Source organism: Alosa alosa, chromosome 8, assembly GCF_017589495.1.
Source record: "Alosa alosa isolate M-15738 ecotype Scorff River chromosome 8, AALO_Geno_1.1, whole genome shotgun sequence".
Taxonomy (NCBI): Eukaryota; Metazoa; Chordata; class Actinopteri; order Clupeiformes; family Clupeidae; genus Alosa; species Alosa alosa.
The window spans coordinates 1276360-1303981 of record NC_063196.1 but is presented as its reverse complement, the minus strand read 5'-3'; the positions used below and the strand labels follow the sequence as shown (position 1 = coordinate 1303981).

General features: G+C 39.0%; 1 protein-coding gene across 2 annotated transcripts in view; it reads left to right on the top strand.

Annotated features, from left to right (window-relative positions):
- Positions 1–27622, top strand: part of ncoa1 (nuclear receptor coactivator 1) — a 184679-nt gene that overhangs the window by 28258 nt on the left and 128799 nt on the right. For both annotated transcript variants that reach the window (XM_048251003.1, XM_048251002.1), the window contains exons 4-7: positions 721–887; positions 9126–9241; positions 21993–22170; positions 27277–27450. In XM_048251003.1, coding sequence (XP_048106960.1) covers positions 721–887; positions 9126–9241; positions 21993–22170; positions 27277–27450 — 635 coding nt within the window. The remainder of the gene's footprint in view (positions 1–720; positions 888–9125; positions 9242–21992; positions 22171–27276; positions 27451–27622) is intronic.

The following is a 27622-nucleotide window of genomic DNA, read 5'->3' as shown; positions in this document are numbered from 1 at the left end:
GAAACATGATACCGAGTGTGAACGTATGTCTCAAAGCTCATCTCGGCTTGTCCCCTGCACTCAGAAATCTGGCGCTAGTTAGCCGATGCTACCAACAGTTTTTCGATGGGGGTGCCTCGGGCATCGGCCTAGCCATGCAAATAAATCACTGTTTTACACCATTTACGAGGCTCAAAGTAGCTCCATACTTCATTGGTAGACTTCCGAGGGCCTTGACATTTAAAACGAGACATTGAGAACTTTGAAAAAGCACTGGTGGTTTATTTACAAGAAGATTTATACAGACAGTACCTTGAGTAAGTTTACCGTTCGCCGCCATCTTGAAATTAGTCACGATAAGTCGAGCGATGAGTACGAAAGGTACGACTGAATAAATAATTCCGTGGAAATGCATGGATTCCAGTTGCTGCAACTGGAATCCATGCATTTCCATGGAATTATTTTTGGAATCTGATCCCTTATCATACCTGTTCATCCATACATCTTCAAATATTTTTTGAAGAGTGTGTTATTTTTTTTTTACTATCTTTCTGCCTAAACTGCAGGCTTGTCTCAGCGCTCAACCCAGGCCTGGGACTTGTTTAAGGGCAAATATACTTATGATTACAACTACAGTGATATATATTTGTATGACTTATAGGGAATTTAAAAAATGTCTCACTTTTTCAAATCTTGAAACATATTAACTCTTTTTAACTCTCTTTTCTGTGTGTTCTATAGTGTGGAGAAACAGAGACGGGAGCTGGAGTGTCGCTATATAGATGAGCTGGCAGAATTACTTTCAACCAACATGGGTGAAATTGCCAGCTTGAGTGTCAAGCCAGACAAGTGCCAGATTCTGAAAAGCACTGTGGATCAGATCCAGCAGATCAAGCGTCGCGAGCAAGGTAAACCAGAATAATTTACATTTAATCATTTAGCTAATGCTTTTATCCAAAGTGATTTACAAAACAAGGATTAACATTTAAGCTACATTGCAAATGGGACATTAGGTACCAATAAGTACTGCTACAATGAATGCTACTACTAGAAGATGAGACTGCAGAAGTTTAACTACTAGCCAAAGTGCAGTCAAAGGAGATAGTGGTAGAAGAAAGTAGGAGGGAAGAAGGGAGTGCATGGTAAGTGTATGTTAGGTGTGTTGGGTTGTTCGATATTTTAGGAGAGGGGGTACTCTCGGGAAGAGTTAGGTCATCAAGACCTTCTCGAAGAGAAATGACACCCCTGCTCTGGTAGCACTTGGTAGGTTGTTCCACCAACATTTCTTGGTGGAATGCAGTGACCGAATGGAGTAACATAAGCTTTATGAGAGCATAAGTGGCAGCAGATACAGCAGTCAGTCAATTTGTAGGCAAGCATTAGTGGTTTGATGTGGGTGGCAAAGGGAAGCCAATGAACAGTGGGGTAATGTGTGCCCTTTTCGGTTAATTGAAAAACAGATGCGCTGCCACATTCAGTAGTGGTTTCAACGCACAAGCCGGGAGGCCCTTTAGGAAGGTCTTACAGTAGTCGAGGTAATGAGGTGGTAATGGTAGTGAGGCGAATAATCTACACCCTTACTGTTGGTAAAAATTTGGCATACCAAAGTGAGACATGAGATCCAGTCACGGAGAAGTACAATCAAGATGCAGAGTTTAATTTGGCAGTATACAGGAGAGAGGCACACACAGAGCACAATGTACTCCAGAATATGAGTCTTTGACTTGACACAGAATTATCCAGTGTTTAAGTACACAACAGCAAAGGATAGATAATTATACAGTAACAGTGGCAAAGTCAGGAGACATCCAGGTTACCCTAATCAATGGCGCCAATGGTATTTGACGCAGAACAAACAACAAGAAGTGATATCAACCCTGGTGCCTTACATTATCCATGGTTGGGACAGATCTCATACAGGGTCATGACATACAGTAGGAGCATACTTTTAGTGTCACGGTGACCTACTAATGAGAAATGCAGAACATTAAACCACATATTGGAAAATTGGACATAATGCAGAACATTATGGACGTATTGGACGTAATGCTCTATTAATTAATTAATGCCCTAGTTAATGTTTCCCCCACAAAGAATTAGGTAAAAATTGTAGCACAAACAGAAAATTTGGTGCCGCAGTATCTCATAGTGTTGCAACTAAGTGAATCAATGTGTGGAGCTGCTCAGATCCAACCAATAATTGAAAGGATTCTTGCTTGGTCTATGCCACAGCTTCCAACGAAATTTCGTAAACATTGGACTGGTAGATTTTGAGTAATCCTGCTAAGACATTTTAACAAATCAAAACCGTAACTTCCTTGGAAGAGCTAGGGTTTAATAATATATCACCAATTGGAATATTTCAGAATGACACAAATTTGACAGGGAAAAAGATTTAGGTTAAACATATTTTTATGTTTATATTTCATATTTTCTTTTTTTTTTATAATTTGTTTTTGACTTCATATGCTGTATATGTCAGACTGGCATGGCCAGTGTAAGGTTATATCTAGCCTATACCTCTTGTTGCTACTAGCTACTTTATCTTTTCAGAAACCAGTAATTTAATAGTTTTACAATATTGTACCTAGTCAATTCTGCCACCCACAACTCGGGGCCATTTTGGGACCAAAGTTGATAATTATTGTGGTTAGGGCTGTCACTTTTGTGAAAAAATCCCGTTTGAGTTTTGAGACATTCAAGTGTTCATTGAATCGATTGTAAAATCGATTTTCCAAGTTCAAAAGACGTTTCCATTTTCAACGCCAAATATAGGCCAATTCACAGACAACTAACAGGCATTAGGACGAACGTAAAGAGGGCACTTGAAGACGCACAAGCCAGCAATATTTCTGATGATTTATTGGCGTGAAGTTTCGTGCACAATGACAAACAGGAGTGCAACATTCTCGAAAAAGAATAAGCAGAGTGGACTGCCATAACATCAGTGAAACACATTAGGCCTACTGCAGGCTTCAACGTGGCTGTGTTTACGATTAGAAATGGCAAACAAATTTCGCCTACGTCGGATCTCGGGACTGCAGTTTGCATACCGCTTTGTCCTTCTCCATAGTTTGATTTATCCAAAACCCGCAGTGCAATCAGCACAGCAGCCGATTGAAACAGCTGTTTCCGGTGCGTAAAATTGGTGGGAATTTTCTTTTTAGCTTTCGCAATGCCTACTGCACTTTCGGAATTCTTTATTTTCTTTTTCTGATTGTTTGTGGGTTTTGTTACATGTATCTTTTTTATTTGTTTAATTAGTTTAAAAATGAAGTCTACATATGTGGTTAAAATCGATTCCCTATTTTAGTTTTCGAAACTTGTTGGTTGGATGCAATCGATTTTCGAACGTTAAATGACAGCCCTAATTGTGGTTCCACCTTCTCTTATTGGAGACCAAGTAGCAAACAGCCAAGCTAAGTACAGTGGGCATCGCTTTCAAATGACCACTTAATTCGCGCATTACGCGGCGTGAAGCTGCGTGAAGCTTTAGTACCACTTTCAGCCACTGTGCGTCGCTCTGCCACTGTATATCGCTCTGCCTGCCGTCCCTTACATAATTGTTGCCGAGTAATCCCAGCCCTCTTAATTCAATAACAAAATAAATCAGGCATAATTAAACATTACCTCGATTTAGGCTACTTGGGTATGGCTTAAGGCTTGACTACACGAAAATCGAAATTTGCTGTCTACATTATTGTCAGTGTTGGGGTTAACGCAACTACGCAAATCAAAACAGTGGTGTGATAATTGAGCCAGTAGAGAAATAACTTTTCAGAATTAATCTGTAGCCTTGGGTAGGCTTCTGCAGAAAACAATGTTGTTGCCGATTTAATACTATCTGGCGGCGTTTTTAACAGGCTACATAATAGAGGCTTAGACAACTATGACCCACGTTTTGGTTTCAGTAAATTAATTTGCCCTACTTCTTGACTGCAATGTAGTCAATTGACTGCTTGACATGTCATTTTTATTTTTCTGTACAATAAACAAATACATCTGCTTTATGCCGCAGAATTACATTCATATTTGGCTGACTGCAGACGTGCCACTTCCCTCCCCATATTCCAAGATTAAGATAGTATGAAGTGCTTTTTGTATAGGCTACTATCATAAAAAAAATAGTTAAAACGAATAGCTATTTGCAATTTGACAAAACACTGGTCCTCATTTTGCAAATGCGAGGACTATATGAGCCTGTTGCATTTAGTCAGATGTCCGAGTCACGCATAATGTTTGAAAACCACTGGCTCGTAATTACAATAATTTAACACACGACAGTTGGATAACCTACTTCATCATGTCCCCATGCCTACATTTTTGTGAGTAGCATAGAGATTGTTAAAAACAATAAAGTATGGCTCTCCGTTTGGGACATCGAAAACTTATATTTTTAATAGACTACCGTCGAAGATGCTGACTTGCAAAAGCCTCGGGATAACACGTTATCTCCACTATCATCAGTCATGCCCCTTGATCAAAGTGGGGAATGAAATAAAAGTTTGATAACCACTGGCTTAACAAGTTACATACAGTCCAGAACACAGAATCTGTTGCAATATTATATAAAATTCTTCAGCAGAAGGCCTCGAATGTTGTCTTGTTTGTGGAGCGCTTTGCTTCGCTTCTGTAATTTCGGCTTCATTGAAAATGAGGGTTTCCCTCAATGACCCTCCGAGAATAAATAAAGGTTGAATGAATGAATGAATGCAGGCTTGCCCAAAATAAAGGCATGTGGTTTGCGCAGCCTACAGTAAATAACAGACCCGCCAGAATGTGCGTTATGATGCTTTTTTTACGAGCAATATGTTTTTGGTACCCTACGCACACTGCATGTTCTTAAATAACAATGATCATCAGTAATATTCGATCATTAATTTGGGTAAATGGGCAAACGTGACCACCTTGATTGGCTGATGATTGTAACGCGGGCATGATTCCAAACACCTCCCTTACGATGATGAGTGACAGGTCTCAGAATGCGTGCGCTACACAAGGACGGAAGATGATGAATAACTGGGGCCGTAGGCTATTCACAAAGGCTTTTATCTTACTACTAGGAGTAGGCTACTCCTAAATCGCACTTAAAGATTTTAGATTGGAGTTTTCTCTTAAAAGTTATTCACAAAGCCTTTCAGACAACTCCTAAACTAGGAGTGAGTCTTCGTGGCTATGGATGACGCCATTACTCATGCACGAAGCTTGACTGAAGTGACCACCTTGATTGGTTGACGATTGTAACGGGGAATTCCAAACACCTCTCTTCCGATGATGACTGACAGGTGACAGGTCGGAGAATGCGCGTGCGCTACACAAGTAGTCGCGAAGGACGGAAGATGATTTAATAACTGAATAAAAGGCCTAGCCTAAATGAATAAAGAGTAAGGCAAAACAAATAGCTTAGTAGCCTAATGAAACATAGGCCTATGGATTGATGCAGTAGCCTACCTTTGCAACATTATTAAATTAATCTGTCACCATATCCCTAGGCTACGTTTGCAAAGAGGAGAACATTTTAATTTGATTCACAATGAAACGTTACATTTCATTTACATGTTAACAATGAGTAGTTTTGGTTGTTGTTGGTGTATGTTATTGCATCCCTTTTATGAATGCAAAATTGTTCCCTCGCGATTGGAAGCTCCTGTTGCGCATAGGCTATTTCAAAACATCGCAACCTAAAATGCCACAAAAAAGCTGTTTATGAATAGGTCTTAATGAGTTAGGAGTCCTCTCGGCTTAAGCTGTCCCAGACTTAGGTGCTACTTTTAGGTCTAAAATGCTTCGTGAATTACTTTTTGTGAAAAAATTAGGAGTCCTAAAGTTAAGAGTGACACGCCCATTATTTTTTTAGGAGTTGCTCCTAAATTAAGCCAGTTAGGAGCTACTTTTAGCCTTAAAATTCTTTGTGAATACGCCCCTGAATAAAAAGGCCTAGCCTAAATGAATCAAGGCAAAACAAATAGCCTAGTAGCCCAATGAAACATACGGATTGATGTAGTATCTTTGTAACATTTATTAAATGATTCTTGTTACTATGCCTACGTTTGCAAAAGAGAACATTTTAATTTGATTCACAATAATGTTACATTTAATTTACATGTTGACAATGATTAGCCTAGTTTTGGTTGTTGTTGGCGTTATTGCATGTTAGTTATGCCTACAATGCAAAATTGCTTCCTTGGCGATTGGAAGCTCCTGTAGCTGCATAGGATTTCAAAACCCAGGTTTGTGAATAGGTCTGTGAGTAAGGAGTCCTCTTGACTTCTTTTAAGCTGTCAGAGGTGGGAAGGTGTGATTTTTTGGGGGAAGGGCCGGATTAACTTGGCACAATTGTCTGATGGCCCCCCCTTCCCCAGCCAACGTGAATCGGGTGGTTAGTTAATAGGCCTATCGCGGAAGATTTTTCCTGCCATCTAAGGCACGAAGCATCTGTGAGGCCAAGCCTCACCAAGTAGCTTGTTTGTTTACAACTAACATTCCATTTAATTAAACTGCTTTATAGGCTATGCGAAATAGTTTTCAACATTTTGAATATTAGTGTCGGGTGAATTGAAATGTTCTCAAAGTAGCCTTATGGCTGAAAGCTGCTTTGGGACCCCCCCTTCCTGCACTCATTGTTTCAAAAGGAGTAATTTTGGCTTTGTCAGAACTGAAGAGCTGTGGGACGCACGCACGGTATGCCCAATGAAAATAAATTAACACAACACAACACAGACCCCGCTTCTCGCTGGCCAGTCACTGACATGAACGAAACACAGAACCCGCTTCTCTCACGGCAGTCACTGACAGTAACCTAGAATAAATGCATGGGGAAAAAACACTTCCCCATGACAAAGACATCGTGAAAAACACTGAAAGTTAATATTTTGTCACTAGCAACATTCATCTGTCCTTTGTCAAATGTATTATGTTCCAAGTACCCTATGCGTAATTCTGCTTGATAAAGTTGAACAAATACATTTGCTTATTTCACAGAAAAATATAAATAGCCAGTCTACAGTGCAGAGTTGGTAAGTTATGGTAGGCCAACTTGCAGTGAACATACAAACAGAGGAAATTATTTCTCTTGCAGCTGAGTAGCCTCAGGTGCGCACGTAGACATAAGGCCGAACATGCAAGCGCCAATGAATCGTGGTTTCACGACAATCAAGGCCGTTAAACTTAAATAGGTTAACATCACTCTAAGTTAAGCCTTCAAGCAAGGAAAACGATGATTTGAAGACATCTGTTTTCGTTGGAAGGGCAAGGGGTAGCAACAGGGCAACACAGAGACAGGCCCGATGGCAGGGCTGTTATGAGAGTATTAAAATATGGGATATTCTACGGGAAAACATTAAAACGGCAAGACAGCGGGAAAGTTAAAATAACGTGATAAACACGGAAAAAGTTGGCATGCATTGTTTTGGGTCCCGTGCACAGGGATTATTTGTCATACTATTAATCACATATGATTATTTGTGAAATTGTGCAAACAGGCTAAAAACACATTTGAAAAGGAAGGACTAGTAGCATGCAAGCTCACGGGAAAGATTGATTTAAGAACGTTATCACAAAGTGTGTGGCTGTGGCGCTGGGCGAAGACAATTGGCAGGGGAGGGTCATGTCTTTTTAACAATTCTGTCGGAGGGTCATTGAACAATTTCTAGCAGGCAAGAGAGGGTCATGCAACTTCCAACTGAAGCACTCAAAATTCCTCCGGTGGCCCCTTCAATAAATAACGATCAGTCCCTAGATTGCTGCTGGGCTATATGTCTTGGTTCTGTTAACAACTCATTGTCAAACGATGGCCTATCTCAAGCGGTTGCATCCATTACAAACAAACATGCAATGTGAACGTCTGGGATTGGGAGAGCACTAAATGCTCTACTGAATAAGCACTAAGTCAAGCCTTTAAATGAAAAACACTCTTTAATAATCCAAAAAATAAACCGCTAATGAAGTAAACTTGTGACCATCAAAAATCGTTTATCGCTCTTAACTCCATGATACCAGGACGTAACAGGAAGGCATTTGGCTGAGCAACGGAGGTTAATATGCTCCATGTTTTGTCCAAATGATGACTGTCTATCATCGTTGCACTCGGAGAAAATCGGAATGTTTCATTCGTCCCCGTTTCAATAGTCCCGGTTGTACCTACTCAAAACGCAGATAGAACCTTATTATTCTAAGGTAGCGAAATAGCGTTCAGCATGATTCATGCCCAATTAATTCCCCTGTTAAAGTGTTCGGCCTTTGTAGTTTGGTTTCGTGATAGCCTACGATAAACGGCTTATGGCCAAATATGTGAAAACGTTAAAATACAGTAGGCTTATAAACCCGGAAAAAGTTGACAGTGATTTTTTCATAATCACTTTGGAGGGTCATAGAAAAATGTATTGCTGGCGAGGGAGGGTCACGTCTTTTTGGACTAATGCTCCCAAAACTCCTCCGGTAGCCCCTTAAATAAATAACGAACAGTCCCTAATGAAGTAAACTTGTGACCATCAAAAATCATTTATCGCCTGTAACTCCGTGATAACAGGACGTAACAGGAAGGCATTTGGCTGAGCAACGGAGGTTAATACTCTATATTTTGTCCAAATGATGTCTGTCTATCATCGTTGCACTCGGAGAAAACCAGAATGTTTAATTTGTCCTGCGTCTGTACGGCTGCAAACGGGATTCACTCGCAGTTAACCAAATATTTCTTTATTAGGGCAGGGCAGGCATATTTCTGGCTATTACATTATTTCTAAACCAGTTTGCTAAAGTCTGTAGTGAAGTCTGTGTAGGGTTTTCCAGGCTCCATTTTTTTTTTTACGAGACACCCTGCTCACTTGAGCCATCTACCGGTTGTTTGGGTTGTTGCAGCGTCTTACTGGAAAAATACAAATTAAAGTCGCGTGAAACCGCGTGATCGCAAGTCGAAGCACTGCCCACTGTAGGTGCCTTGCTCAAGGGCACTTCAGCCGTGCCTACTGGTCGGGGTTCGAACCGGCAACCCTCCAGTTACAGGTCCGAAGTGCTAACCAGTAGGCCACGGCTGCCCCCGTTTTTATATTTGTGCATGGATATAGCAGAGAAGTTAATGCTACGTCCTGGAGAATATGGTATGTAGCCTATTATGTACTTTGCATTTCTTTATTTTTGTGTGTTTTCAGAAATGGCACAGAAAGCAGATCTAGTTTCTTCAGATGATGAGGTGCAGAAGAGTGACATATCATCAAGCAGTCAAGGAATGGTGGAAAAAGAGGCTCTTGGACCACTGTTATTAGAGGTGAGCAATTTCCCATGTATATTGAATTTGAACAGTCTGGATCCATCACAACTGCTTATCAGATATACAAACAAAGAAGCACCGTTGAGGCAGTTTTGAACACAACCAATGGCATTGCATTGATGCTGTCACAGTCACATATTTTCTTTGAAACTGAAACGTATTTATATATACAGTACCCTCCAGAATTATTGGCACCCCATGCTAAAGTTGACTAAAATCTGGTATAAAAAATAATCTGTTTGTGATTTATTGTAATCTCGAAATGAAAACAAATAGGAAAAATCCAACCTTGAAGGGAAGCACATTTTCTTTGAGAAAAAGGAAAATATCATAAAGAAATAAATATTTTTAACAAAAACACGTTGCTCACAATTATTGGCACCCCTGCTTATAATACCTTCTTAAGCCTCCCTTTTCCAATAAAACAGCTTGTAATATTCACCTATGACACCCCATAGAGTTGGAGAATACAAAGCAAGACATTTAAGACTGTTGGTCTTTACAAAATCTCCCCAGATCGTCCAGATTCCTACAGTGGGTCCCAGTTAAAAATTGACACTTCATTCACGATCATGGTGAATGGTGAAATGTAAGTACAACTGCAGCCGCTTGGGGGCAGCATAGTCCGCTGTGGAGTTCCACGGTCGAACCAGACGGCGCATTCGACAGCAAGGGCTGTGATTGGCCGAGTTTTCAGTGCGTTTCTCTGTGTTTTTAGCAGCCCCTGCAACATGCTAGTCCACTGTAGCCTAAGCCTTGTACATAATGTTAAACATAGTTTTGGATTCAGTGGCAAGATTTCTTGATTGTACAGTGCCTGTCTCTCAGTAATGTTTTAAAATGAGAGCTTCGTCAGCTGGCAGTAGGCTACTCTGTCGATAGTCATGAGAAGTTTGCTTGCTAACAGAACATAAATATGCTGCCCAGAAACCTTGTGAATAGTTCTGATTTGTTTTACTACACTAACGAGGTTGAAATATAGCCTTTGCCTACAGCATCTCCTTAACAGTAATGTTAACAAAATGACACTATTCAGATGACAAAGAAAAACGCAATCGGTCACTCAAGACTGTGCCACAGCAACCAGTGTAGGCTACAGTCCTACCCAATAGGCCCACTCGAAGCAGATAGCGTTGTCTGATGGTCGAGTGGGTTAATGCACGTATTTCCAGAACAGGTCTGCAACTTTCAGGTAGTTCTGAGTTCGAATTTAGGCAGGAGCAGAGCCATATAAAGGCCTAGGCCTATTGTTATCATTTTTTGCAAAGTGTTGCTCCTGGCAATATTTGTTTATAAGACGTTTGGTGATTAATTGATAGCTGTTTTTGGGTCACGTTTAACATTCTTTATAATGAGCGCATCCGGGGAGTAAAACGACTGTTACGCGCTGTTACAACTGTAGGCTACAATGATTGCAATACAAAAATATGCACGTGTTAGTTTAGTTAGTTTTGTGATGTTTTGCACTTTTGCCTCGTGTGTTTTCAGGTTTGAGGGCTTTTTTGGCAAGATTGACCTTGGTTAGACTCTGCATATGTTATTTCTCCGTATGGAAAATAAAGTCAATTTTCGACACACGTCTGTTATTAGTTCAATAACAAGTGTTGCTTGTTAAAACATGTGACTAGTGAAACTCAAATGATTTTAGAAATATTTAGCCAAAGCCAAAAAGTGTTAGAGAAGGAGGAGCCCGGTGCAGCTCAGGTGTCTTCTTAATTTTTCTTTATTTTTTAGTAAAGGTGCAGAACATTATTAAACTTTGACTAACGCTTTGATGTTCGTTAGTCAAAAACATCGACACATCGAAATGTTAGTCAAAGTTTAATAATGTTCTGCACCTTTTACTAAAGAATAAAGAAAATTAAGATCTGAGCTGCACCGGCGTCTCTCCTCTCTAAAATATCTGTCCTTGCCTGGTTGCAACGGATTGTGGCCAAACGACAGAAGCGCCGGAGAACCCTCCTTTGTCTACCAAAAGTGTTACTTTTGTGCCCCGCTAGCCCCCACTGCTTGTGAAAGAAGGGGATGGGGATGGGGCTTAACGTGAAAAAGCTTAATGTCACAAAACGGCAACGAGTCGTTTTAGGCTACAGGCCTTCATAATGGTAGGCTACAGGAAATGGGGGGAGGGTATGGGATGACCAGAGCAGTCATCTATCGTCTTTCCAGGCACACAGCTCGTTATATAGCCTATCGACTGCCTTAACAGATAGGCTTTGCTCTTGGTTTGGCCTTGCAGCTTAACTCAATGCTCTTGTTGCTTGCAGTTTGTTAAATAAAGCGATGCAGATTACATTATTTATTTCTGATTAATTGCGTCTTTTGATGTATTTTGCAACATTTGCTTGTTAGGCTGGGCTACTGTCAATGTCCTGTACAGGTCAATGTTCAACAATTGCTGGTGTAGGCCTAGGCTATTAATCAATTAGGGACTGTTCGTTATTTATTTAATTAAGGGGCTACCGGAGGAGTTTTGGGAGCGTTAGTCAAAAAAGACGTGACCCTCCCTAGCCAGCAAGAATTTTTTCTATGACCCTCCAAAGTGATTGAGAAAAAACGCATGACCCTCCCCAGTCCCAACAATTTATTGATGCCTTCGGCTACTGGGTCAATTTGGGAGCTTGCATGCTACGACTCCTTCCTTGAAATGCCTTGAAAAGGCTGTCGTTTGCACAATTTCACAAATAATCACCGGGGCCGAAACAAACCTGTCAACTTTCCCCCGGTTTATCGCAGATTTTAACTTTTTTTCCTCGCTGTCTTAGGAGGAGCTGCAGGGCCGTCGCGAAGGGGGATGCGCGAGGCCTTGTGCGAACTTGACAGATGCAAGGCCCTTTTCACTTACGTGCATGAAATCATGCGATAGCTTACTTTACACATAGCCAAGGCTACCGTTGGTGTATTTTAATAGTAGCCTAGTCTAATAAGCTACACCAGCTTGCCTTTAAGAGGGGAAATTCAATTGTATAGCCTATAACATTAGCTGAGTCACATATTTGGCCATATGGTGTTTATCATAGGCTACATCACTTAAACCAAATAGTGTAACAAAGGCTTAACACTTTAACAGGGGAATTAATTGGGCATGAATCATTGTGCTGAACGGTATTTGTCAATGAGCAGAAACACACACGACATTCAAACTATTGATAAGATGTACTGGTCTGTATCTATAGGCTAACATTGGACAAATAAATGACACTGACTTCGCCATATCCTGAAAAAAAACATTTTCTTGCTTTGCCATAAACTCAGCAATGAAATCATAGGCCAGTTTGCAGGTAGCCTAACGCCTTTTTTTTCATAGAAGGGAGAGCCCAGTCTCTCTTGTGACATTGAGGTGCATAAAATAGTTTTAATAGCCTGTTCAACTTCTAAAAAAAGCTTCGTTCACCCGATGCCAGTCACTGATCCTTAATTTCAAAGTTCGAAAGCTTCATCTTTTAAGTTTTAAGTGCAGTGGCCCCTATCTGCCCCTTTGGAATTATATCTCGAGCCTATTATAAGGTCCAGTGTGTTATGTCCTGGGATTCGGATGTGCTCAAAAAGAAAAGAAAAACACTTTTTTTATAGATGGTTATGAGGAGCATGTGAGAGAGAAATTTGATGATCATTGATCGTTGTTTGGGACGTTAAGCCTTTTCCATAGGCGCCAGTGAAGGAGATTGAAGAATGACCATTTTTTATACGAAAATATTTCTTAACTACAAAAACTCAGTGTCTAAAAAAACTCAGTGTCATTCAGACTCAACCCTCTTGTTGTTTTATTATCTTTTTCGTTTGTCGTTTTGAACGTTGGCAAGCAGGCATGTTGCGGTTGCAATTTAAGTGAAATTTCTACAGTAGGCCTACAACATGCTGTTATGCTGGGCTACTGTCAATGTACTTGTACAGGTAAATGTTCAACAATTGCTGGTGTACAGGTTATATAATCAATTAGCTAAATCATTTGTCCAGCTGTTTAAAAAATTTCGTGTGCTACATTCAAACGCCAAAAGGTGCTTTGATATATTTTTCGTTTGAGCGCCGGCAAAGCAGGCATGCTTTGGTTGCAATGAAAGAGGATAATTGCTTTTTTTTGCATTATTTTGAATATGACTCGCTCCAGTCTCAACAGCACGTACTTTTTCCACACGCTAAGTTCTAACACACATAGGCTAGGCCTATCCCCTCTCGCTTTCTCTCTCTCCATCCCTGCACACGGTGCTTTCTTAAAGGAGCTGCACCATTTTACAACAATTGCATCTACATTTTCATATTAGAATGTTTTGTCAAGTGTAAGCTTAAACTACCGTGATCAATTTAAGTTCCCGTGCCCCCGCTGCGTCATGGAAGCAGTAAGTCAGTCGCATCAAAAATAGCATGGCACCCAAGTGACACCTTGTGGTTGTTTGTGTCAACTGCAGTTTGTGCCATTTCTGCTGAGAAAATGGGGTGCGTGATTCATGAAGGAACCCGTCCAAACTTAACGGGGACCCACTGTAGGTCCACACTAGTGCATTCTCCTCTTTGACTCACCCCACTGTTTTTCTATGGAGTTTAAATCAGGGGACTGAGATGGCAATGGCCGAAGTTTGATTTTGCGATCAGTAAACCATATTTGTTTTGATCTGGACGTTTGTTGTGGTTCATTGACCTGATATATGATCCAATCATGACCAACGTTTAGTATCTTGGCAGAGATTGACAGATTTCCTTTAAAAATGTTCAGGTTTTTCATGTTGTTCGTGATACCACGCACCTTAATTAGATTCCCAAGGCCTTTGGGAATAAAAACAGCCCCACAATAGCACATCGCCTCCACCATAATTCTCATTAAGTATGGGGTTCTTTTCAGTATAGTCATTCTTCTATGTACGCCAAACACACCTAAAGTGTTCCTAGCCATCTGACAATAGACCACACTTCCAGACACTGTCACTGTACCATTCGGTAACTCCTACCATTTACATTGGTAATTAAATGACTGGACAGGCGTTTACCTAGCATGCCCTCTAAATAAGCTAGTGGCAGTGAGGTCACTGTTGAAGATTGTTTGGGGGACTTGGTGACCCCAAGATGACACCTTTGTCTGTAACTCTCCAATAGTGGTCTTTATGGAATTTTTTGCCTATCTTACCATCCTCCATACTCTATGTGGGGGCGAGATAACCATGGGTCTTTGTCCAAGCATGTTTGTTACATTTCCAGTTGATTAGAACCGTTTAATCATTGTTTGAACTCTAAATATAGGCATTTTCAACAAAGTACCTAGTTTTTTATAGACATTCACTGACTTACAAATGTCAACACACTTTCTTTTTATTTAAATTTAGTGTATTCTCTTGTCTTTCTGATGTTGAAAAATGACAAGAGGATTTAGCCTCTGTGTCACTTTATTTTCATACCTTAGTGAAAAACAAAGTAATAACAAAGTTGAAATTAGATAGGGAAATACTTCTGTTTTTGTATGTAAGATTTTGTAGGGGTGGCAATAATTGTGAGCAACGTGTTTTCGTTAAAAATATTTATTTCTGTATGAGATTTTCTTTTTTCTCAGAATAAATGTTCTTCCCTTAAAGGGTGGATTTTTCCTTGTTGTTTTCATTGTGAGAGTACAATGAATCATCAAAAGATTATTTTTTATGCCTGTTTTTAGTAAATATTACCAAAGGTGCCAATAATTCTGGAGGGTACTGTAAGTATATAATAATATATAATAAAGAATGTGTGACAGACATCATTGCTGGTTCTGTTCTGAATTTCTGTAGTAAAGTCAAGTTATTAGAGTTTAGCCGAAACAGATGCTAAATACAATAACCATTAGCAGAATAAATTCAGACACCTGCATGTATGATGTAGCATAGCCTAACAATGTAAAATGATAATGGGTAAAACTTTTTTTGGGTCGGTATATAAGCCCAGTAGAGGTAATGGAGCCTGGGTCACTTCTAGCGTAGGCTAGGCTACTCTATATGGCCTTCAGTCTCGTACCTACAGCCAAATTACAGTTGCGGGGATATCCTTTACTAACCCATGTGTCATATTGCTTAAATATGCCAATGAGAACAAGACATGTGGTGTTTCTGTTTGTATTCTGTATAATATGGATGATATCGGGTGCGTAAAAAATGTTTGGACTGTCAATGCTCTTTCGCTTAGTGCTGATTGGAAACAATAGTCAACAACTACGACCAAAATGGAGGATCATAGACAGGAAGCACCTAACCCTAGTTGGTTTTGCAATAAGAAGCAAAAAGGCGACGAACGACCGTTTAGCCTACCTATCCTCATGGTTGTGGAGGATGTGTTTTATTCTCAAGATGGCCTAATGGTGTAGCCTAGGCTACTGTCTACAAAGACGTAGGCTGCCTAAAATACAACTATCTACAGCAGGGATGTTAAAGTCAAATACATTAGAGGGCCAAAAAAACAAATTTGCTACAAGCCGAGGGCCAGACTGGTTCAATGTTTATTAAAACATATTAAAATGACTGCTCGTAACCTATTGAACCAAGACGTGTACTGTATTTTATTTAATGATTAAATGAATAATGACTGTGACTGAAGTGCAGGCAAAGTTTGCACAGAAATGTATGATTTTCCCCATCCTCACCGACCTTGTCATAAAACTTGTTTAAATGATCATATGATGCCTCCTTGCTGCTTTGTCATCTACATCAGCCTTTCTCAAACTTCTTTGACCTGAGGCCCAGTCAAGGCATACTTTGGGGTCATAGGGCCCACCTACATGAACCCACCCCCTCCTCCCAACCCCCATTAAATTATCATAATGATATCACAATTATTATTATTTTTATACTATATTGCTATACATGCACTTCAAAACAGTCAATGTTTAAAGTGCTAAGATTGTTCACAAAAGTTTGTGAAAACATGCACATCAGAGTACTGCTTTACTATACATATATTAGGCCTACAATAGTTTAATTGTTTTTGCATGATGCTTGCATGAGAAATACTTCTCAAAACAACAGCAGTTATATGGGTGCCGTTGTTTTGGGATGTTTCCCTCATGCAAGCATCATACACTGATAGAATATTTATATGCTATTTAATTACATTTAATTTGAATGCCTGAATGTAAGGATTCAGGAAACACAATACCAGCTTTTGTGAATGGTAAATGGCGGATCAGATCATGCGTAAATCACTGATCTGGAGATCTTTAACTGTCTTTAACTAAGACTAATTAATAGCTTTTGTCTGACTTAATACTTAATGCCAAACAGTGTTTTATATAGTCTGTGCTCTGTTTTTTATTTTAATTTTTTATTTTGTTGCATAAATCCACGTTGTTGTATTAAATGTCGTTTCATAATTAAATAGCCTTCCAAAAGGGTGAAGCTTAGCTTTGCTACCAACGTGCACACGCATGCATTGAATAAACACTCATACCACGACTTAATTCTATGCCTCTATGTTTGATGACACCAAATTAACAAGTATTTCCTACTAATTGCAGAAATGTTTGTTTTCTTTTTCTGTCCTCGGCTCCTTGATCAATTGCGCAGCAAATTATCAGACGATGGCCCGGGAATAATTTCACTCTGCAGACCATTGTCCACATTGCGGACCGCGGCCCATAGTTTGACAAATGGTGACCTGCATGCTGCCATATTAAGGGCTTTTTATGGTGTGTTTTAGCCGGGTTTTCGCGTGGAAGGCTCTGTAGAAATCTAGCACCCTATTCAACGAAGTTAAACTGAAAGAGCGTGCAGTTCACAGACACCAGAATGAACGAGTTCACAGTAACGTTCATCAGGCAGTAATACAGTATGTTCAGTTCACGTTCGCTCAAAATATGAGTTCAGGCACAACACTGGGGAGGGGGGTAGCTGAAAGTTGACACTGACAGTTGCCCTGACTGAATACTGATGAATAATGAAGCCGAGGCCCACTTGCGGCGCCGCAGTGAGTTTGCGGGCTACTGTTGCATTATGGGGAATGGAGTATTGGTGCGTGCAAAACAGCAGCCGGCGGCTGTGGCCTGCGGGCCTTGACTTTGACATGTCTGATCTACAGTCATCCAAAAATGAATTGCCAGAGATAAGGGGGAAAGTGGCTATTAAGGGGAAAAGTGCAGCATTTTAAACATGGCAAGAATATTTTATATTATGGGATAACGTTTTATTGATGCCTGAAATGTTGACATTGCTGAAATACAGAGATGTAGCCTACTGAGAGGCAGCTGCAGACAACAACGTTCAATAGGTTCAACTTGTCCCTTGCCTACCAGGTGGATGTAAACAAATCTATAGAACCTAGAATACGTCACATGAAAAACGTTAATATGGCTCTGGGGGTAGTAATATTCAAATTGCCCCTTCTGTGATGTAACAATAGGTGAGAAATCTGACCAGCTCACAGAAGTGCATGGTTTCTGACATCATCTCTCAACTAGTTATGGGATGGTTATGGTTATGGGATTTTGCAGACGCCTTTGTCCAAAGCGACACACAAAAACAACATAACATTTAAAATTTTAACAGGGAACAGATTAGAATGTTGGTCAAACTATAATAAGGAGAATAGCAATAATAAACAATAATATATAAAAAACAATGATATGGTAAGACTATACTAAGGAGAATATCAATAATAAACAATAATGTCAAATTAATCAACAGCTTAATGGAAATAAAACAATATTATACAAACCATAACGCATAAGAAGTGCTTAAAGAACTAAGTGAATGTCTTTAGACCCCTCTTAAATGACCCAAAACTACCACAGGAACGGAGAGCACTGGGCAACTCATTCCACCAACATGGAACCACTAAGGAAAAGAGTCTTGAATTAGACCTAGTGTTTATGACTGGTCGACAACAAACGCTCATCAGAAAACCGCAGTGGGCGGTTGGAGATGTAAGCCTTGATTATTGAATTAAAATAACTAGGAGCAGATCCACAAAGCATAACTAACCCACAAAAACTCAATGCATTTGATTTGCATTTGGAGTGTTTGTAGAAGCATCAGAGACCCAATTGGAAGTACAAAAGCACAGAAAAAGTGAGTTTTGCATAATACGGTCCCTTTAATGAAGATTTTAGTTGGGCAGCCGTGATGTTTTTATTTGCCCTGGATTTCCCTGTATCTTAAATAGGAGTAGTCTGAAATGATGCTCAATAAATTAGCATTGCTGCAACTGTAAGTGCTCCTGCTTACTTGCTGCGCAACCTTATAGAATGGAAGTAGCCTAGTCCACTCGAATGCTTGCAAAGTTGAGATCAAAAACAAACTTTTCACCGGCTTTATGTAACTTGTCGTGGTAACATATGTTACACGTTGTGCAGTAAAGGCCTATTTAATACTTTAGTAATTCAATCACTCATTTAGCATATTTTCCACCGGACATTCTGTCTGTTCAATTTTTTTTCTGCCGGACAGCTGTATGCAAAACTGGCCAATTTTCAACTGTCGCCAGCTAACGTGAACGTTTGTAGTAGCCAGAGTGGCAGGGAGCAATGTTGAATTACTGTGTATTAGGTTTGGTGTTTTCTTACTGAGCTAGGTCATTAGCTGCTTGTCAATATCGGGCATGTAGCCTAAAACTATATGCTACTACTAATATGACACCGAATTGAATGATTGATGATGATTGAATGAATGAATGATACATTGAATGCTTGCTCAATTTCAATGTAAATGGAAAAGTATTTTCCAAGAAAAAAACTATTTGTTTGATACTATAGTAAACACAGAGATAATGGCATGACAAAAGAACAATATTCAGGAAAACAAGTCCTCAATCAGGGCATTAGTAAGCAAAGAGACTGGCACTCACCATACTACACAATGTGTACTAGGCTTAATGTAATAATATCAGTAATATCTGCATAATGTGTGTGCCATCATGAATAAATACAGTATTAAAAAAAACTGTATTTTGTCTTTTTCTGTTTTCTTCTCAGGCTAGTAGTACCTTTTCTGTTGTGATATGAGGCAAAATATACTGCTCAAATTAACACTTACAGTTTTCCACAATTGTTAAAACACATTTTTTAAAACCTTCCACCCTTTTCTCCGTTCTCAGACTACATTCACAGAATGTCTGACAGTTCTTTCAAAATAAAACACTCGCCTCAGAACTTTTACTTGTGCTCAGAACCAAACAGTGTCAGAGTACCGATCCAGTGTATGATTGAAGTGTTCCCTTAATATTTTTGAGCAGTATATATATTAATCAGTAGTAGGCTACATTAAGAAAGTGTTTGTGTACTGAAAGCCTTCAACATATTCATGATAAACTGTTTATTCTATTTGTCTCTGACTGTAGAATGAAATACAATAAAGTGTGGCTAGCCGACCCGAGCCCGACTGTACCCGACAGGTTGGGTCGGATTTGGACAAATATTTAGAAATTATACTCAGGTTTGGTTCGGGTTCGGACACATCTGTTTCACAAGGTGGAAGTTTTTTTGGTAACACTTTATTTTAATGTGTCGCTGTTACAGTGTACTTACCTAATTAGGTACAGTGGTACAACCTGTGTAACAACATGTACTATCAGGTACTATCATTGTACTTGCATTATGTATTTGTGGGTACCTACATATAGTTGTTACATTGTAATACTGAGTGCTTTTACAAAACTTTGCCAATTTGCCTAAATTTTCATCAGAGGCAAAGAGCTGACCTGAGACCTGCTGGATGGGGTAAATCGGGTCATGATAGATTTGATATACAAAGCATGCTTAGCTCCAGTCAAGGCCTCATTGTCTTCAGTGTACATGTAACAGCTGTGCTGCTACAACCTTGTTACTCTTTGATATAGTGGAATAAACTGGAACAGGTCTTGTCTTGGAACATGTCTACTAATTCACATGTACTGTGTGGTGTAACAGCAGACACGCGTTTCAACACATCAATTACAGGATGCATAACATCATTGACAGGATGTATATATGTAGATGTAAGTACTTAACTGGTACACTTTATTTTAATGGGTTTATTCCACTGTATCAAAAGAGTAATAAATGTGTACCAACACAGTTGATACATGTAATACAGTATGTAGGGTAATGGCAGACATGTTCCAAGACACCAATGACACAACATACATGTATATGTAATTGTAAGTACTTAACTGGTACATTTCATTTTAATGGGTTTATGCCACTGTATCAAAGAGCAATAAGTGTGTACCAACACAGTTGATATATGTACTATGTAGCTTAATTAGTAGACCTGTTCCAAGACATCGAAGACATAACATACCTGTCATATGTACATGTAAGTAATTAACTGGTACACTTAATAGGTTTATTCCACTGTATCAAAGAGTAACAAGGTTGTAGCAGCACAGCTGTTACATGTACACTGAAGACAATGAGGCCTTGACGAGCTAAGAATGCTTTGTAGATCAAATCTATCATGACCAGATTTACCCCATCCAGCAGGTCTCAGGTCAGCTCTTTGCCTCTGATGAAAATTTAGGCAAATTGGCAAAGTTTTGTAAAAGCACTCAGTATTACAATGTAACAACTATATGTAGGTACCCACAAATACATAATGCAAGTACAATGATAGTACCTGATAGTACATGTTGTTACACAGGTTGTACCACTGTACCTAATTAGGTAAGTACACTGTAACAGCGACACATTAAAATAAAGTGTTACCGTTTTTTTTTTAGAATAAAATTTAATTTTAAAAAGGACCTAACAGCCTTCTTCCTGTGTGCAAGATTTGTTTATGTTGCTGTGACAAGGCAAGACAGACTATCTTGGGTGACGTTAAAAAAAAAGTTGTTAGACTATTGGGAGATTTTAAGACCAAAGAAAATGATGGGAAGTCTAGGCATACTAGGTGGAGGTATTTGTGTTGCATAGGCTACCAGTATAAGGCCGTCTCTTCAATTGGAGGAGAGGATTTCCTTGAGTTTCCCCAATTAACGTTGATGCTGCATATAGATCAGTGACAGAAGGACCGTAGTTTCAATGACTGTTGCAGTTCATTTCAAGACTTACATTTTCAAGAAGTTTGGCAATATTAAGACTAGAATTCTATTTCAATAGGCTATGCTTGCTTGGGCCTCCTGTGTTAATGTGTGTGACCTCCTGAGTGCGTGCACGCTCATCTGATGATTCTGTAGACTTCCATTTTGACAGTTGTTTAATAGGTTAAAGACAAGCTATCCACAAACGTGAACATTTAATCACCAGCATGGGAATGACTGAGGCATCATCTGTGTCGGGCTCGGGTTGGGTTCGGAAATAAAAATTAAAATGCCGGTCGGCTTAGGGTCAGATTCGGACGCAACTCTGTCGGATGCGGGCCGGGTTCGGACAGAAATATGCGGCCCGAACCGCACTCTAACATAAAAACCTATAGAGGGCTAGTCATGCTAAATTAACAATACCGTTATATACAGTGAAACCATCAAAATCTTAAGAAGTACCGTGATATTCATTTTTTGTCATACCGCCCAGCACTACTATGACAGTATCATGATTGAATTTACTGAGTTCTTCAGAACGACGCCTACTTTCATAAATGTTGGTGAATGCAGACTGCCATGGCGAGATGCTTGATTTTATACATCTGGCATTGGGTCTGAATGAAATATATTGTATCCCAATACTTTTGTCCATATAGGTTTGTGCGTATCAGTTATGTGGCACCCAATTGGCTTGTCATAGAAAGGTGGTGATGGGCGGTACCTCATAACTTTCTCCAGGTCCATGGTTTTCACTCATCACTTGTTGTGGCACTGTGTATCCTTCTCTTAAATTTTCTTCCAGGCCCTAAATGGCTTCTTCTTTGTGGTGAATCGGGAGGGTCGGATTGTTTTTGTATCTGAGAATGTGACTAGCTACCTGGGTTACACCCAAGAAGAACTGATGACTTCCAGTGTCTATAGTATCCTTCACGTTGGTGACCATAATGACTTTGTGCGCAGTCTGCTGCCTAAGAGCTTGGGTGAGTCTCAATCTTTTCTTTTCATTCTTACTTTAGATACAACGGAGTATAGGGTCGGGGTAAACTCCTTCAATTTCTTCATTAAAAAGATTAATAACATTAAATCTCAAATTCCTTCCCTAAATTGAAGTGGTCTCTCATATGAAATCATCCTCTTGCCACTCAGATGTTTTACCTTCACACCTGTTTAAGGAAGTCTTTAACATCATTTGCCCTGTTGTTTTGGCCATTATCAATAGCTCCCTATCTACTGCAGTGGTCCCCACTAGTTTTAAGCATGCAATTGTCCAACCTCTACTAAAGAAGCCCAGTCTTGATTACAGTGACCTGAAAAACTATAGGCCTATTTCTAAATTACGTTTTGTTTCAAAGATCCTGGAAAAAGTTGTTCTCTCTCAGGTCACCTCTTACTTGAATGCTTTCAACATCCTAGAAAAATTTCAGGTTTTAGAAAACTTCATAGCACCGAATCTGTTCTACTTAAGGTGCAAAATGATATTCTTTGCTCAGTAGATAATGGGTCTTGTGCCCTTTTAGCACTTCTTGACCTTAGTGCTGCTTTTGATACCATTGACCATACTGTAGCATCCTTTTGAAACGTTGTTGAGGTTGAAGTTGGTCTGCAAGGGGTGGTGTTGAAATGGTTCACATCATATCTGAATGATGGAACATTCTCTGTAAGATTAGGTAATTGCTCTTCGTCCATTGCTCCTATCAAATGTGGTGTCCCACAGGGTTCCATTTTAGGCCCTCTGCTATTCTCCCTATATATGCTGCCTCTTGGCTCCGTCTTTAACAAACATAACATTTAATATCACTGCTATGCTGATGACTCAATTTTATCTGCCATTAACAGCCGACAATTCCTGCACTTTGGAAAGCCTGTTTAACTGCCTTAATGAGTTGGATGGCTGCACATTTCTTACAATTAAATGAAAAGAAAAGAGATAATTATTTTTGGTCCACTCAGCTCTGTTCCTAAGATAAGAAATGCACTTGTGCCACTGGCTGTAAATTGCCAAAGTGAGGTCAGAAATCTAGCTGTTTTCCTAGATTCCTCTTTAAATTTCAATAAGCAAGTCAGAAGTGTGGTTAAGGGAAGCTTTTTTCAACTAAGACAAATAGCTAAATTAAAGCCCTTGCTCTTGTATACTGACTTAGAAACTGTAATCCATGCTTTTGTTACATCTAGTCTGGACTATTGTAACTCTCTGTATTTAGGTCTGAACCAATCTACCCTTGCTAGACTTCAATTAGTCCAAAATGCAGCAGCTAGGCTTCTTACTGGAACAAATAAACATATGCACATGTCCTGTGCTTGCCCAACTCCATTGGTTACCTGTCAAATACAGAATTCATTTTAAAGTTTTACTTTTTGTCTTCAAAACCCTAAATGGAATGGCACCACAGTATATCAGTGACCTTTTAAGTCCCTACTGTCCTTCTAGGTCACTGGGGTCTTCCTCACAACATCTTCTCTCAGTCCCAAATGCAACCCTAAAAACTAAAGGTGATGGGGCTTTTCTGTTGCTGCCCCTAGACTCTGGAATAATCTCCCTATAGAAATTAAGTCCTGTCCCACCATCAGTAGTTTTAAATCAAATTTAAAGACCCATCTATTTTCTTTGGCCTATAATGACCATTCATTTCTCCCCTTGTTTGTTTATTTATCTTATTTCTATTTCTTTTCAGCATTATATTAATTGGCATCTTTAACTTTACTGTACATCTTTCTCTAGGCCTATAGTAGTAGTAGTTTCAGTAACCATATGTTCTTTTATCTACAATCATAATCTGTTTATTATTACAGTGCATGAAAATGCACTGTACTGTTCTTCCTAGGCTACTTCTTCTTCTTATTATTATTCCGCTTACCACTTTTTCCGTACGCAATTTCTCTTGAACAGTTTAACTTAGAAACTTCATTCAAACTTTGTAACGTAGGTCTTCAAACAGATCGGGTTGGTATGTCTTCAACTTTGAAACTTTTATACTTTTTAAACTATTAAAGAAAAACTTTTAAAAAATCCCCATAGACTTAACATTGCCGATTATGACATCATAATACGGCCGTTAAGCAATTAGAATCCTATGGCAGGTGTTCAGGCCACCTGGATCAACTGCCAGTCTCAGGCTTTAAGCATACAAACTGGCCCTATTAAGACTACACATCCTGTTCAACTGCTTCCTCTGCCGAAAACTGTTTCAAAATAAAAGTCCTCACTACAATATTTCACTATTAAACAATTTAACCCTTTAAACTACTGAACTTTTAAACTGTTCAGCCATTGTAACTGTTACTTGTCATCAACTATGACTCCTACCCACTGTAGCTAGTTAGCATGGTTAGCATAGTTAGCATGTTAACATTGCTAGCATTGTTAGCATTTTTAGCAAAACTGCTAAAAATGAGTAGCTTAGTTAGCTAAGTAACATGGTTAGCATAGTTTACATTGTTAGCATGCTAGTTAGCATTTTTAGCAAAACTGCTAAAAATGATTAGCTAAGTTAGATAAGTCACATAATTAGCATAGTTAGCATGTTGGCATTGTTAACATGTTAGTTAGCATAGTTACCATAACTACTAAAAATGATAAGCTAGGTTAGCTAAGTCACATGGTTAACATAGATAGCATGTTTAGCAAAACTGCTAGAAAACGTTAGTTAAGTTAGCTAAGTAGCATGGTTAGCATAGTTAACATTGCTAGTATAGTTAGTATGTTTATCAAAACTGCTAGAAAACGTTAGCTAAGTAGCATGGTTAGCATGTAAGCATTGCTAGCACTGCTATAAAACATTAGCTAAGTAGCATGGTTAGCATAGTTAAAAATCTTAGCATAACTGCTAGCAAACATTAGAGCCATTCCAACTTTCAGTTATCGTCAAATATCTACCTATACACAGCCATTAAACTATTTGAATATCAACATTCATTAAACTTCCAGTCTGTCAACAACTTTTAAACTATTTACCTTCAACTTTTAAACGGTCTACTTTTAAACTATCATTAAACTATCTATTAAACTAGCTGTCTATCAACAACTTTTAAACTATCTACTGTCTATCAACAACTTTTAAACTATCTACATTCAGCTTTTAAACAGTCTACTTTTAAACTATCAACTTTTATTAAGCTATGCAACCGCCATGTCTATCCTAGCATCACCGTAGTAACCATCTTTGTATTATCTGTTTTATTATTATTATTTTATTATTATTATTATTATTATTATGATGTGTTTTCAATTATTTATTTTTATTGTCATTTATTTATTTATTATGTGTTTTCATTTATTTATTTTTTTGTCATTTATATTTTTGTTTTTATTACTGTATTTATTGATTTTATTTTTTTCTGAGCACCTTGGGCCAATTACATTGCTTTAAGTGTGCTATATAAATAAACGTGACTTGACTTGACATCATCACCTTTTAGGGCTTCTCATTCAAAAAGTATGTGACACAAATTCATTATTATTACATACAGTATTTTTTTTTTATTGGGCTTGCTTTTCAAAAAGCCCGTTTTCAGCAAAATTTGGTGATTTGGTCAACAGTACCCCCCAAGGTCTGTTGAACTTAAAAAGTAAATAAATTATTCTGAATTGAAAATAACTTTTTCGAGTATAGCACAGCTTTTATTTATGAACAATAAGGGTTGAATTGTTATAATTTGGCACACTGATTGGGGACAGTCCCATGATTAATTTCACCAAGTTTCATGCCGGTACCTTGAGTGCTCAAGTGCCACCAACAGGTAGAGGTTGGACGTGCGTTCACGCACGGAACTTTTGACCCGTTGGGCCAGATTTTCAAAAATGAGGTATCATTGGAATCCTTGGACCAAGCTGAGTTTAACATACCCTATGACAGTAATTTCTGCCATGATTGACTTTAGCGAGAGTGAAACTAAATTTTCACAGTTCACAAATGTTGTCAGATCGACACCAAACTTGACACACATGATCTTTAGACCAAGCCTCACACAAGTTGTGCTTTTTGTCTTCATATCTAAAACCATTCGCCCGTAACAGCCAATCGAAATGGGTGGCAGAGCCGCCAAACAGGAAGTGAGCTCATATCTCAACAACCCTTTCATGTTTCATAACCAAACTTAGTACATAGACTTATGACACCATAAGGAGGACGATCAAACATGTTGGTGACCTTTGACCTCTAGGGGGGCGCTGCAATTAGCAAAACTGCATTTTGGCCTGTAGCTGTTCATGTGTTTAGAAGTAAAACTTACTAGTGGTGTTTGTCTTAAGGCCGACAAATGCCATTGGTGATGTCACTGTAATCGATCTGGCTGCCATCTTGAATTATTTCTGAAACACAAAAACATTTTCACTGGTCACACATTTGATCCGATCTTCACCAAAGTTGCCACAGACCATCTTTAGATAATGCCTTATCAGTGCATTACTTTCTGGATAAATTGACAAAATTGTTTGTCCGTCACAGCCAATCGAAATAGGTGGCGTTGCCACCAAACAGGAAGTGACCTTATATCTCAACCAATCTTGGGTTGTTTGACATGAAACTTGCTGTGACTGCTTATATGTATGATGCAACAGTATAGTGTTGCCATGGCAACTCCAGCTTATCTGCTTGGCCCCCTCATTGCTGCTTGCAGCTATATTTTACATTTACATGTTCTGCAGAAATATTCTGAGGCAGCTGTGGTACAGGTAGTAGATTTAAATGATTTACCCTGCAAGCTGGATGTACTCGAGTCCTCCTACTTCTAGTCACCACAGGAATAAAGTCATAAGGGGTAACACCTGGGTGTAACAGAACCAACAGGGTAGAAAGAGGTCCTGGGACATAATGTAATTAGTCATTAGTTTTATTCCTGTTTCTCGTTATTCATTATTCCATCGAATGATTTACCCCACACTCCTCTACCGTCATAATTTGTCCAAATAATTGTTTGTTGCCATTTAGGATAATTAGATATTGGATGTGGGATTTATTTATTTTATTAGATATTTCTTGTGTGTGTGTGTAAAAATGGTGTTGTCTCTTTATGAATATTAATTATCATGGAAAGTTTCCTCCTCTAAATAATCTTGTAAACCTTGATTTTATTTGGGGTATTTACAGTGAATGGCGTGCCATGGCCTCAAGAATCAGGTCGAAGGAACAGTCATACCTTTAACTGTCGTCTGCTGAAGAGGCCACCAGATGAGGTAGACTCAGCGAACCAGGAAGCACGTCAGCAGTATGAGTCTATGCAGTGCCTCACTGTGTCTCGGTCTGTGTTGGAAGAGGGTGAAGGTAAGAAATTCTTTGTGTTGTAGGAGGTAAATGAAAGAATGGGATTAATTAATTGTGTAAAAAAATGCATACGGAAAGTATTCACAGCGCTTCACTTTTTTCACATTTTGTTATGTTATTGCCTTATTCCAAAATGGAATCAGTTTTTTTTTTAAAACGTTTGCAAATTTAT